The 13,848-nt window shown below is 42.9% G+C and overlaps 1 protein-coding gene across 1 annotated transcript in view; it reads right to left on the reverse strand.

Moving 5' to 3' along the window:
• Window positions 1-3,878: 3,878 nt before the first annotated feature.
• Window positions 3,879-13,848, reverse strand: part of LOC143975642 (von Willebrand factor A domain-containing protein 5A-like) — a 59,629-nt gene continuing 49,659 nt past the window's right edge. Inside the window, exons 18-20 of the mRNA XM_077478134.1 lie at window positions 12,385-12,530; window positions 11,475-11,601; window positions 3,879-4,013 (exon numbers count right to left, since the gene is read on the reverse strand). Coding sequence (XP_077334260.1) covers window positions 3,934-4,013; window positions 11,475-11,601; window positions 12,385-12,530 — 353 coding nt within the window. The 3' untranslated portion in view covers window positions 3,879-3,933. The remainder of the gene's footprint in view (window positions 4,014-11,474; window positions 11,602-12,384; window positions 12,531-13,848) is intronic.

A 13,848-nucleotide genomic window follows, 5' to 3' on the forward strand; every position in this document is an offset into this window, starting at 1 on the left:
TGAGTCGAGTCAAGTGATCCATGGTGTGTGCCACCTGGACAGCTGTCTGGGGGGAAATTTGGACACAAGCCTGTAGTGTAGGTGGAAGACTGCCTTCTCGTCTTGACAGCGTAGTTTTACAGCCAGGGAGGTTCCATAACATTTCGGTGGGAGAATAAAAAATAAAAAAAAACACACAAACTAATGCTTCCTTGCAACTTTTTTTTTTAGTGCTTTGATCTGCATTTTTTTTTTTTTTAAGTTAGACCCTGTCACTAACTGCAGCAACGCGTTTTAAAACAAGACCATAGCAAGCTATGGTGGTACAGACACCACACACTCCCAAACAAGCCTGTAGTGTAGGTGGAAGACTGACTCAGCCTTGGCTCCTCCCAAGCCACACCCCCTGAAGCACTTCACTCACAGGATAAACCACGTCAGGGGGTGTGGCTTGGGAGGAGCCAAGGCTGAGTCAGTCTTACACCTACACCAGGCTCGTCAGGAGGGTGGAGTCTCCACATTCCGATGACTCTTGGATGAAGAGTCTAGATGCTGTCACCATTCGTTAGTATGGGATACAAGCAGCCATTAGCCACACCAAAAAAAAAAAAAAGTAATGTTTTGATTCGTTAAAGTAATTTCATTTATTCATATAATTTTTTTTTCCCCCCAAATTCCATTAAAAATGCAAATGTTGGATTGGCCATTCTATTTTTAGTTTCTATTCAAAGTTCAAAAAACACTAATATACTTTAATCAAAACTCAAATTTCAAAAAGATTGTTATATTCTCTTTCTAGTCAAATTTATTTGATTTTGAAAAATGGTTATAGGCCATTTCATTCCCCCTGCCTACCCCCATTCTTTTGTGTATTCAAAATTTATTCTATTTGAAATGTAAAGTTTCAGAAGATGGTAATATTCTGTTTTACGCTATTATAATTTTATTTTCTGTTATATTCCATTATATTTTTTCCTATTCTTTGAAAACCCATTTCAGATCACTTTGGACTTTGTCTGAACTTTTCTCCTCACTTTGGATTCATTTAAACAAAGATACTATTGTAATTCGGATACATTCAAATTTCTGGGGGAAAAAATAAAATAAAAAATAAAATAAAATTAAAAAGTGTCTGACTTCAAAATTCAAAAACAAACGGCACATGTCTAAGCCCTTGTACACACGGTCGGACATTCCGATGGACAATGTCCGATAGGACCGTGTTATCGGATAATCCGCCAGTGTGTGGGCTCCAGCGGACTGTTTCCGTCGGAGTATCCGACGGACCAAGTTTTTCAGCTTGGCTATAAAATTTTCCGACAACATGTTCAGATCGGACTTCGTCCGATCATATGTAGAGAATTCAGATTGGACAAAGTGCCACGCATGCTCAGATCAAATCTACTAGCCTGAACGTAGTCCCGTCCTAACAAAATAACGTCATCACGTTAAGTACGATCGGATTTTCTGACAACTTTGTCAGACTGTGTGTATGCAACAGTTTCGGACAAAATCCAACGGATTTGGTTGTCAGAATGTCCGACCATGTGTACAAGGGCTAAAAGGCCATACATCAACACTTCCGGTTAATAGGATGAGGACTGTTTTTAAGGCAGGGCAAAAAGGGGCAGCTGCCCTGGGCCCCCCCATCATTGTAGTGAGACCCAAAACAGCCGCCTCACACTTTCAACTATCCCAGTTTAAATTCCCTTATCCCTTAAAGTTTTAGTCCCATGCTATGTCCCAATACCTCAGTGTAAACTTTTGCCCTATTGCCATGTACAGATGACTCACCTGCAGACCCTGTGTTTACATGCAAATAATCTGCATTGATATGCAAATAGCGGCGGCATTAATATGTAAATAGTAGTGGACTGCAGCATTGATATGTACATCATGTCCCCCTGAGGTCACACCCAACATTACTTCTAATAAATGCTGCCGACTGGGGAGGTAGAGGCACATTCTTGAAAGTCCTGCCTACAACTGGTCATTAAGCCTAACATTAGCCTGTTCTGCAAAGTAAGCAAATTGGAGGTGGAACCCTTCTTCAAAAAGAACAGGGTGCCACAGCACCCTGAATTTTGATGCATGTGAATATGCAGGCAGGGAGGGAGGAGATGTGCTGTAACCTTTAGCAACCAGTGAGCAGTAATGTTGTGCGTTAACCTCATGCTACCAATCAGTGAGCAGTAATGGTGTGCAGTAACCTTTAACAACCAATTAGTGAGTGATATATAGATGTTCAGTAACCTCTAGCAATCAGTGAGCAGTATTGATGTACAATAATCTCTAGCAACTAACAAACAAGTAGAAGGCATGTCCTGTAACTTCAAGAAAATAACAGCGAGCCATAATGTGTGCTGTAACCTCTAGCAGCCAATCAGTAAATGGTAATGATACACTGTAACCTCTGGCAACCCATTGCAGTCGCTGCCTGATCTGATTAAGTAAACTGATTGAGTCTAAAATTGCATGGAAGAAAAGGTTTGCCCAGGGTCCAGTCAATATTAAAGGCAGCCCTGAATAGGACAGACAATATTCCAAGAGGACAAACCAGTGAATGGCAACTGGGTAAGGAGGAAGAACTGCAGCAGAGTCTGCCAGTCTACATGGCATGCATAAATTTAAAGTACAAGTTCCCCTTTTGCGCCTTGTTACACATGACATCCATATTTAAAAAAGGTGCAAATTTCTCCCCTACCATCACGACAGTGATCTCTACTTGCTTCGGGGTCCAGTGCTATGGAGGAGACTTGCTGCATTGTGGTCAACTGCTAGGCACCAGCGCCATTCAGGATGCTTTGCATTTTATGAATTCATGCAAAGGGTTCTCCGATTGGATTTGGGGGAAGGCACAGGGCATTTACATCCTAATCTCCACCTCATCCAATATAAAATTGAAAAAAAAAAAATTCAAAAGTAATTGCTTATGACATAGAATGGTCCCCACAGACCTCTTGCTTAAAACTGCTGCTAAGGGACTAGAGCAGTTGTCTTCAAACTGGCCTACAGGCCGAATGTGACCCTTTGATTTTGTCCAACCCTTGAAGGGCATTTAACCCCCCCCCACCACAATGGGGCATTACTTTTTTGGTCCCTTGGCCATATGGTTGGGCCAGAAGCAGCAGAACAATGAAGTGCATGTTGGACTCAGTCACAGGTTCTTGAGGCCAGCCTTTAAAAAAAAAAAAAAAAAAAAAAAAAAAAAACACAGGTTTGCCCGAAAGGAACCCTTTAATTTCCAGGTCTACAGAACTCTTGCTAGAACCATTTTATTGTTGGCAAGTTGGAAAAGCCCCTCACATTAGTGGAAAGTTGTAAAAATGCCACCCTTAGCCACTGATGTCATGCAACTGGCTCACCCAAGTGGTCTTGGACCCAGAACATGCCATCCAATCAGAGGTTAATCAGCCACGGCTCAACCTAACCCCTAGCAACCTCTGAAGGAACCCCGCTTAAGGAGGACTTATTGACTGATTAAGGCACATTGTTCTTTGCATCTCCCTGAAGCCAAACTGCCTTAATAAAAACAAAAAAAAAAAAAAAAAAAAAAAAAGTCTCATGACAAAAGTAAACCCTGGCGAGTTTTTCTTCCCTGCAAAGTTAAGGCATAATATGCTAGTATGCATCACATACTATTAGTATTAGCACATTGTGATATTTACCTGCAAACAAGGTTTGCCCTGTCCCCGCTGCAGGCCACATGCACCAATGACATCATTGGAACAGTAAATATCTCCTGAATGGTATACATTTAGTAGATATTTACAGTGCCCATTAGGTAAGCCCAGACTAAGGCTTACCTATAGGTACAACTTCCCCATAGAGGTTTACAACCTCTTTAAAAGACTAAGATTTCAGTTGGATAACATAAGTGAATAGGAAGACATACAGGCTTATATCTTTAGCAGCACAACTTTTATTACACATGAGACTTCTCCAGCTACACAATCAGAGACCAAAAATTGCAACATCCACCGATGACTTCAAAAACTTGTTTGCGGCTTTGACCACCTCTGCCAGGGAGGAACCTGAGAAGACAAAACAAAACCTTAATTTTTCTCCTCCTCAGATTAGATTGTTTTAGGAATTAACAGCGACATTCAATAACTCAAACTTGTGCCTTCTCCATGCTTTAAGGTACATCAAAGCCCAAACTGACATTTTGATTGCCTTTTCCACTGAATGCCATTTTCATATTCGTCGCTCTCCTTTTCCCCCCCCAGCCACTTTGTCTACACAAGATCACTATAAAGCCGGCCATAGATTGAGTGATTTTCTTTACTACAACCAGTGTTGAGAATACCCTTCATGGAACTATTGTGGGGGCGTGGAGAGGTGGCAGGAAGGTTGCCAGGAGCACACCAATTACTGCTAATCACTATAATCAGAAAAAAAGCCGACCTACTGCTTGTACCCAAGTTGATGGTTCGAATCTCAGCCAGTAACTGAGGACTGGCAGAGATTCAAACCATCCATGGCTGGCTTAAGTTATAAATATGGATGATGTCTGAGTAATTTGTTGAAATTTTCAGCCTGTAGTTTTCAACAGGGATGCATGTGGCTAACACAGGAACACAATTGGGAAACAGTTTTCACCCTTATAGCAGGAAGCATCTAAACAAGGACCTTCATATGAGATTGGAATTCTAATGAAAGCTGCAAAAAAAAAAAAAAAAAAAAAAAAAAAGTAAAGTTACTTACCGGGTAACTCCTTTTTTGAGAGTCTTACAGGACAGTCATGAGTCCTAGGACTCCTCCTACCAGGAAAGGAAACACATTAACCACCAGATAAATTGGCGGTCCTCCAGGCCCAATGTCAGCGTTTTGACAACTGTAGGACATACCTGTAAAACATATGCATAATACACATAACTTCAAGACAAAGCCAGGTGGGAATCCGGCTGTCCTAGAAGACTCTCAGAAAAGGAGTTACCGGTAAGTCTAACTCAGCTTTTCTCCAAGAGTCTTCCAGGACAGACATGAGACAATGAGCCAGAACTTACCAGTCTAGGGAGGGAAAACTGCCTGAAGGACCTTATGACCAAACGCCTGCTCCTGAGCAGACAGGAGATCCAGGCGATGATATTTAATGAAAGTCAAAAAAACTGGACCATGTGGCAGCCTTGCAAATTTGTTCTGGTAAGGCTCTAGCCCTTTCAGCCCAGGACAAGGCTCTTGTTGAGTGCACAGTGAGCAAAGGCAGAGGAACTTCCCTAATTTTGTAAGGTTTAGTAATAGCTTTCTTTATCCATCTAGCCAAGGTGGCTTTAGATGCACTTTCCTTGTTTGTCCTCTTTTCAGGAGCACACAAGGGAGTCTTTCTAAAAAGGTCTTGGTGACCTCAAGGCAGACAAGAAAAATTCTAAAGTCTAAATTTTCTTTTTTCTTGGTAACCCATTGGTGAATTACAAAAAAAGGTTGTCAGTACAATGTCCTGGGATCTGTGAAATGTACTGGCCACTTTAGGCATAAATCCTGGATCCGTTTTTAAAACCATCTGATCCCCAAAAATTGTGAGGAAATGTTCCCTCATTGAAAGGGCTTGTAACTCACTTGCGCTACAAGCTGAGGTAATTACCACAAGGAAAATGTTTTTTTTAGGGTAAGTAACTTAACTGAAATAACCTCTAGGGGCTCAAAAAGGGAATTCTACCAGAGTTTGAAGCACCAGGGACAGGTCTCAGGTTGGACAACTTCTAGCCACTACTGGCCTGGACCCAGAAATTGATTGCGAATCTAGCTATAGTGGGATTTTCCAAGAGTGAAAATTGGAGAAAAAAAAAAAAAAAAAAAAAAGTACAAGCAGCACCTAACTGAAAGAGCTTTGTCGACACCCTCTTAGGGAAAAACAAAAAACAAAATTGAACTCATTGAGTTAATCTTTGATTTTCAGATAACCACAAGTTACATTTCTTCCAGACCTTGTAATATATGGTTCTAGTGACTGGTTTTCTGCAATTTACCAGGGTCTTGACTACTTTGACAAAGAACCCCTGGGCGCTTAGTATCTTTTCTTCAGATACCAGGCCGTCAAGCTTAAGGAAACCTGTGGGTGCAACACTGGACCCTGCGTTATGTCTTGTCTCCTCAGAAAACTCAGTGGAGGCTCTGAGACCATCTAACAGGGAAAACCATGGCCTTTTGGGACAAAAAAAAAAAAAAAAAAAAAAAAAAAAAAGGGAAATTAGGAGAAGATTTGTTTCTGCTAGAAGAAACTTTTGGAATTGGCCTGGTCAGCAGGAAGGAGCAGAGGCCGAAAGGCCACAGATTTTCCAGAGCATCGATCCAATAATTGATCCACTGGGTTCAGAGAAGAGAACTTCCGTCTTATTATTGCTCTGATCTGCAAACAGGTCCGCTTTGGAACATCCCATCTGTCGGCGAGACCCACAAAGCTTTTGGGATGAGAGGACCAATTGTCTCAACATGCACAGTAGTGGCCGAGATAATCTGCCAGACAGTTTTGTGCCCTTCAGGTGCACTGCTGTAATTGAGGCTAGATTACCTTCTGCCCATGATAAAATCTCCTGGGCAATAGATTTAAATATCTGACTCCTCCTGTTTGTTGAGGTACAAAACAGTAGCGATATTGTTAGAATCAGGAAATTGTGGCCCCCAGGGGCGGACTGACCATTCGAGCACTGTCCGAGGGCCCCATCAGGGTTGCCAGCCTCAATAAAACCAGGGACAGTATGTAAAAATCAGTTTTTTAAAAAATCCCAAGATTATAGCTGCCCCGCCTCACACCTTTTCAGTGTGTGTGTGTACTGTGTGGCCCCATAATCTATTGGCTGGGGGCCCCAAGAGTTGTCAGTCCGCCCCTGGTGGCCCCCCAGTTTCCATCTGATATACCTGCAAGGCTCTCTGAACTGCTAGAAGGCTGTTGCTTCCCTTGAGGACCAGTCTCCTTGTGCCATTATGTTGTTGAGATGGGCTCCCCATCCCCAGGAACTCACATTCGTTGTGATCCTCTGGAATATAGGACTGGACCATGGTAGATCTCTTGTTAAGTGGAGGTGCGTCCACCACAAGCTTCTTTTTATCCTGGAGGGAAACAAGACCCTCGATTCCAGGGAACTTGCATTTCCATCCCAGTTCCTTGGTAGAAACAGCTGTAACGATGAAATCTTGCCCATGGCACTGTGGGAAGGCAAGTGGTCCTCAGACCCACTGCTCTTGAAACGTCTCTCAGGGAGACAGACTGATGCAAACAATGTCAACCTTACAGACCATTGAGACCTTTTCCTGCCGGAGAAAAATTTAGGACTGCTGGAGCAAAACGCTTATCCCAGATATGTCACTTTATGGGCCGGAATTAAGGAAGACTGTTTATTAACCAGCCTAGAGGTTGAAGGAAGTCCTGTATGGTCTGGAGAGTCGCTAATAACTTTTGGTATGACTCCACCACTAGGTCATCCAGGTAAGGGATAATAGTCATAGCCTTTAACCTTAGCAGAGCCAGTGCCTCCCAACACCTTTGTAAAGACGTGTGGGGCCGAAGACAGACCAAAGGGTAGGGGGCTTGATAGTGAAAGTACTGAATATCTGTTCCCATCTTGACCGCTAGTCTCAAGAATCTTACAGATAGGCATTCCTCGAATCCAAAGTGGCCATGAAGCAGTTTAGGTAAAGCAGGTTTTTGATTGATAACACCGTCACCATACGAAAGTGCTTGTACCTGATCGAACAGTTCAGAGACCGGAGGTTCAGGAGAAGCCGATATTTTTCAGACAAATATATGGGAATAAAAGCGACCAAGGAACCGTGATCAGGACCTTTTGATCTATCAAGTGTCCAATTTGGAGACCCAGGGCCCTCACTTTTACTTGACCTTGGGGAGGAAAGGCGACCAATAAATCGTTCTGGTGGCTGCCAAAAATAAAAAATTCTAGCCTGTACCCATTGGTCACTAGGTCAGGGATCAATGGACTTGAGGAGACTGCTACCCACTGTGGGAGAAAAGCCCTCAATCTTTCTCCCACTGGGAGACACGAGTCACTGTGGCTTGGCGGGTTGTTGAGGATGGTTAAACAAGAAGCCCCCCCCCCCTCTGCCCATGTGCTCTGTCCAATGCTTTTTGGGCCTATTGTCCCTTTCTCTAGGACCTGGCTGCCTATTTTGGCCACAAAAAAAAAAAAAAAAAAAAAAAAAAAAAAAAAAAAAAACACACCAAAACCAAACACTCAGGCATTCGGCTTTCTTATTCTCTGTAAAGGCATTTTTTTCTATTGGCCATGTGTTCCAGCGCCTCTTGCAGGCCTGGGCCAAAAAGATAAGCACCTGTTAAGGGAAGACCACATAGGTGTAACCGAGGCAGCGTCACCTGACTAGGTTTTAAGCTATAGGTTTTTTCTGGCCAAATTCACAAGGCAGAGGCCCTAGCTGTTATTCTTACTGACTCTGCAGAAGAATCAACCAAAAACCCCACTGCATGAAAGAGGGGAGGGAAAAGATTTCAGAATCTGTTCTCTAGAGGTACCTGCTAAACAAGTGCGTTTGTATTAACCATTCTTCTAAATTTCTGGCTACACAAGTGGAGGCCAGAGCTGGTTTAAGATTCCTAATGGCCGAGTTCCAGGCTCAGTGAAGGATATCTCCTCTTAGCCATCAGATCCCTAAACGTGCCCATATTGTCAAACGCTAGGTCTGAGTTTTTTGAAAGAGATGCATCTAACTTTGGATTTTTGTTCCATGGCTGTGCCGTGCCCTCTTCAAATTGAAACCTTTTTAGGTTACCAGAAAATAAAGGTTTTCTCTGGATTTTCCCACTCCAGCTTGATGGTATCAAGAAGGGAACTATCCACAGACAAAAGCTCTAGCCTTTTTCTTATGCAAACCTTTGTACAGAAGGTCATGTTTAGCCAATTGTGCCTTCTCTTCTATATAAAGTTTCCTATAGATGGAGCAAAAAGATGTAGGAGACTTATTAAAGGCCAACTTATACCTTGAGCACCTTGCACATTTTTTATCCTTGGGCCCTGTATCTGACCCCGATTCTTCCGAAGAATGGGTAGAGCCACCTTCAGCCTCAGAGTCTTCACTCTCCACACTCTGCTGTGGAGCGCTAGGACCAGCTGAAGTCCTAACAGGAGATGGACCCTCTGAGGGAACATGAATCTTAGATGAGCTTATGTCTACATTTAGCTTGTTAGAAAATGCTGGCTTCTGTTTTTTGTTTTTGACAGGAGACTACAGAATCATCCTTAAAGTGGAAGTAAACCCGTGGATTTAAACAGTTTAAAAAAAAAAAAAAAAAAAAAAAAAAAAAAAAGCATGCCGGGAATGCTAACTGCACATTGGCTGTGCTCTCAGCCAAACTATCAAACCATCCAATGGCTGGTGTCATAACGAATCACATGTGCAGCACCATAGCAGTTGAAGATTAAACAGAGGCAAAGATGGCAGCTTCCTTGGCTGAAAACGATAGGGGAGTTTACTTCCACTTTAACTAGGCTGTCTATACAGGTGCGGCAAACTGCTTTGCTTTATGAGCTCAGTTAGTTTCCACAAACCACACATTTCCTTTCTGGTGGCTATGCTTGGGCCTTGTCCTGAGTCTTTGCCCTCAAGAGAACAAATTGCCAATGAATTTTATGCCACATACTTCATAACACCCTGCACAGGAGAAATGGTGGGGGGGAAAAAAAATAAAAAATAAACCACCACATACTTCAGGCTTACCTGTGAGGTGCTGGTGTTAGGGCCTGCTTATGCTGCCTGTGCAGGTATTGCAGAGGAGTCCATCCCGCTGGTCCACAGCCTCTGTCGGGTTTCACTTTTTTTAAACACCAGCCTCCCTGTTCGTGCCGTTTTAGAGACAGGAACTAGCAGCTACGGCGCCAACTGATGACGTCACACACCCTGGAAGTGACCCTACTGGGCATTTCCTGTAGGCCAGTTTGGAACTCATGAGTCCCACCCCTTCACTGCACACTCCAGCCATGCGGTTTAGCAGGGAAAACAAGCAGACTTCCGCCATGTGGGTCACGGTCTGGAGCTCAGATGTACACCACGGTGCTGGCATTCCCCCTGCACTGAGAAGCAGGGGCAGCAGCCACAAGCCTACTCCTCTGGTGGATGTGCTGCTCTGGGACCTAAAGATGTAGGAATACCACCCCAAGCGACACAGGAGCCACGCTCATGAGACCTAGGGGAACCAGTTCCAGTAAACTGGTTACACACCCCCCCCCCCCCCCCCATCTGGATGAAACACCAATACTGACACGGGGCCTGGAGGACTGCCCTTTTATCTGGTGGGGGTTAATGCATTTCCAGTCTTGGTAGGAGGAGCCCATGACTGTCCTGGAACATTAGAGAAAATTACTCGTCTTTTTTGCTCCCCCTCCCCCATTTTGGGGGGAGGGTACAAACACACATGCAAGCCAGTCAAGTTCCTCCACCCCAAACTCACTCACCATGTCATCTATGTTGGGAGCATGAAATAGTCCAAAATGTCTTGGTATGATGCCTTAATAGGAGTTCCCTTCACTGGAATTTAGGAGCCAAGACAAACCCCTGAACAACCCCAACACCATAATCCCCCCCTTCACCAAAAGGATTTGGAGGGGGTGGCCCAATACTTTTGGCAATATAGTGTGGATGAGAGAGTTTGGGGTGAAGAACTTGTCTGGCCTGCACAGACCTGAGTCCTTATCTCAACCAGATCGAACACATTTGGGATGAATTAGAGTGGAGACTACGAGCCAGGCCTTCTCGTCAAATATAAGTACCTGACCTCACAAATGCACTTCTGGAAGAATGGTCAGACATTCCCATAGACACTCCTAAACCTCGTGGATGGCCTTCCCAGAAGAGTTGAAGCTGTTACAGCTGCAAAGGGTGGGCCAACCCAATATTGAAGCCTACGGTCTAAGACTGGGATGCCATTAATGTTCATGTGTGAGTTAGGGCAGGTGTCTCAATACTTTTGGCAATCTAGTGTAAGGTAGAGAGATATATAGAGATCGCCATCTCTAAAGCAGAGTGCCCATGCTTGTACAACTAGGAATGGGCAACACCAAGTCATGTAAAAGGGTAATCCATTTGCCTTAAAGCAGTAGTAAACGGCTAGAATAAAAAGTACCCCTTGCAGGTTTATGTCATAACATGCCAATATGCACTGCAGCGCAACTGTCACAGCTCCCCAGTACTTTAGTCTTCATCCGGTCTCTTTGGGTTTACAGACTGGCTTTATGAATGGCCGGGCCGTAATGACTTCACGCCTGCAAGACCGGCCCTGGCACAGAGCTCTAAGGATACAGCATTTAAAAAGTACTTTAGACATCATCCAAAATATATAATTTTAGAGAATTTTTTTTTTTTTACAAAGAGCTAAAAAGTTTGGAGAAGGCCTCTGTTTCAGCATGAAAGTCCACGTGTATGAAACATGGTTTGACATAACTCTAGTGGCCTACACAGAATCACACCAACATCTTTGGGATAAATAGGAAGGCCAACTGTCTTCGAGTCCAACATCCCGCTCATCTTACCTGCACTGTCCTTGACCCAGGAGACGGCTTTTCCCTCCAGCAGCTCCCATTCATCTCTCTGGTCCAGACAGGAAGAATGAAGCCAGATCACCGCTAAGGCAGTTGCCCACACCGACCCCCCTACATTCTGCAAAAGGAGAAAGATGGTTTTCTTACAACACTGTAGATGGCAACCTATAAGCCATCTAAAAATCTACTACAACCGCATATAAAAACCAATTAGCACTTCAACAGGACAACTATGGATTTTTAAAACCAAAAAAAATAGCCATAAAATAACCACGGGTTCCTTTACATGAAACCAGCACGGACTGGGTGGTTTTGTTACTGTCACAGGTCCTTCACCACCATGCGCATATCCCCAAATGAGAGCCAACAAAGCAAAAAACAGAAACATACTAAACAGCTGCATAGAATCTGGATAAATGGTTCTACATTTGGGATGTATGTGGTCTATAAACCAACAATTCACAGCTTCTACAGTAGGAGTCAGAAGGGATCTCACCGCTCCAGGAGCACACATGCAGGCTGTAAACTGTCTCTTCGGCTGGGAAGCCACAGGTGCTGGCTATTACCACTAGCAACAGATGAAAAACAAGCTCTGGACTGCCGCACTCTTCAGAAGACCACTTTTATTGGAAAATCACATCACAGCTCAAAAAAAAAACACAGCGAAACAAGGAAAATTTGCTGACCAGCAATTTTGCAGTGTTTGTTGAGCTGTGATGTGATTTTCCAATAAAAGAAAGTGTTCTTCTGAAGAGTGCGGCAGTCCAGAGATCGTTTTTCGTCTGTTGCAGTAGGAGTCAGCCAGAGAGCCTGAAACATTAGGAAGATTTGGAGGAAATTATCTTCTCACAAGTCCCATTTATGTTATTGCCCCCATTCTATTGCAGCATTTATACATTACCGAAACAGGACAACTCTCTGCAAAATTCTCAGGTATTCCCAGAATGGTGGCAAATTCAGAGCTTGCCTCCCAGGAGCCATCTGCTTTCTGGAGAGCGATTAGTCTGTACAGGGCGGGAGTCTCCACTGTCACAGGAGTAGGCGGTACTGTGAGGGGAAAAAAAATAAATAAAAATAAAATAAATAAATAAAAAAGTAAAAATCTAAAAAAAAACAGTGATCACCCTGGTGCTTTTCCACCAAGCTTGTATAGCAGGTAAAAGCATTAAGGGCATATGACAATAAGCCTTATAGTATCTCTAGACAATAGACACTTTACAGGTTCTAGATCAAGTCGGGACGTGTGAAAAAAAAAAAAAAAAAAAAAAAAAAAACCCTGCATTCCACCCCCAATATCCAAGTCCTGTTGGAGAGTTTTCCCCACAAAGACAGGAAATTAGGGGCTCCCTCTCCAAAAGTGAAAATAAATCTTGAAGAAACGCCAGCACTTCAGTAGAATCCACAGAGACTTTATTAAATTAGAACACAATCCACACAGACTAAACGCATTGGCCCTCTGAATTTTATGCATCGTTCTATTTAATAAAAAAAGACGGCTTGTGGATTCTCCCAAAGTGCTGGCGTTTCTTCAAGATAGTAAACAGATCAGGAGATATATATATATATATAAATTTAATTTTGCTTTGCATTAATCATTTCTGGACCAGCAATGTAACCCATATGTCATTGGATTGTGGTTGTACCAAAAGGATGCGCCCTGGTTTTTTTTTTTTTGTTTTTTAGAGCCAGCGGTTGGCTCTCGTTAGAGCAATTGGAGTGGTCAATTGGCCACTCAATAGCCATTACAAGCAGTGCTATGGTAACCCAGAAGCGATGACCCAACATCACTTCTGGGTTTCCTGGATATACACGGCACTCGCCATTTTGAAAACTCAAAGAACATTTAAAAATCAATCTTAGCGTTTTGAATGCTTTTAAGTGCAGAGAAGGGATCTTATAGACCCCAGATCCCTCCATAAAGAGTACTTGTCAGAGGTTTACATTTCCTGTGACATCAAAAAAGTGCTGAAAAGTTTTTAAAGTGGAAATAAAAAAAAAAAAAAAAAAATAAAGTGTCCCCCAAAGGCGATCCCAAATACAAAAAAAAAAACAAAAAAAAAAAAAACAAACAACCAACAACAACGATCCAGATTTCAATAGGGTTGCTTTACTAAAAGGCAAATAGACTGCACTTTGCATATGCTCCAGAGCTTAGTAAATAAGTGAAGCTTTACTTTTCAAAGAATACCCAATCACATGCAAGAAAAATAAATAAATACTAAAAAAAATAAACTAAAAACAAAATCAAGCATTATTGGTTGCAAGTGATTGGATGATGTCAGTCAGTGGAGCTTTTGCTAATTTGTCAAGCTCGGGAGCAACAGCACAGTATGTTCCTTTCGTAAATTTACCCCAGAGAATCCAT

The sequence above is a fragment of the Lithobates pipiens genome, unplaced genomic scaffold (assembly GCF_037356315.1).
Source record: "Lithobates pipiens isolate NorthernLeopardFrog02 unplaced genomic scaffold, aLitPip1_a1.2 Scaffold_13, whole genome shotgun sequence".
Lineage (NCBI taxonomy): Eukaryota > Metazoa > Chordata > Amphibia > Anura > Ranidae > Lithobates > Lithobates pipiens.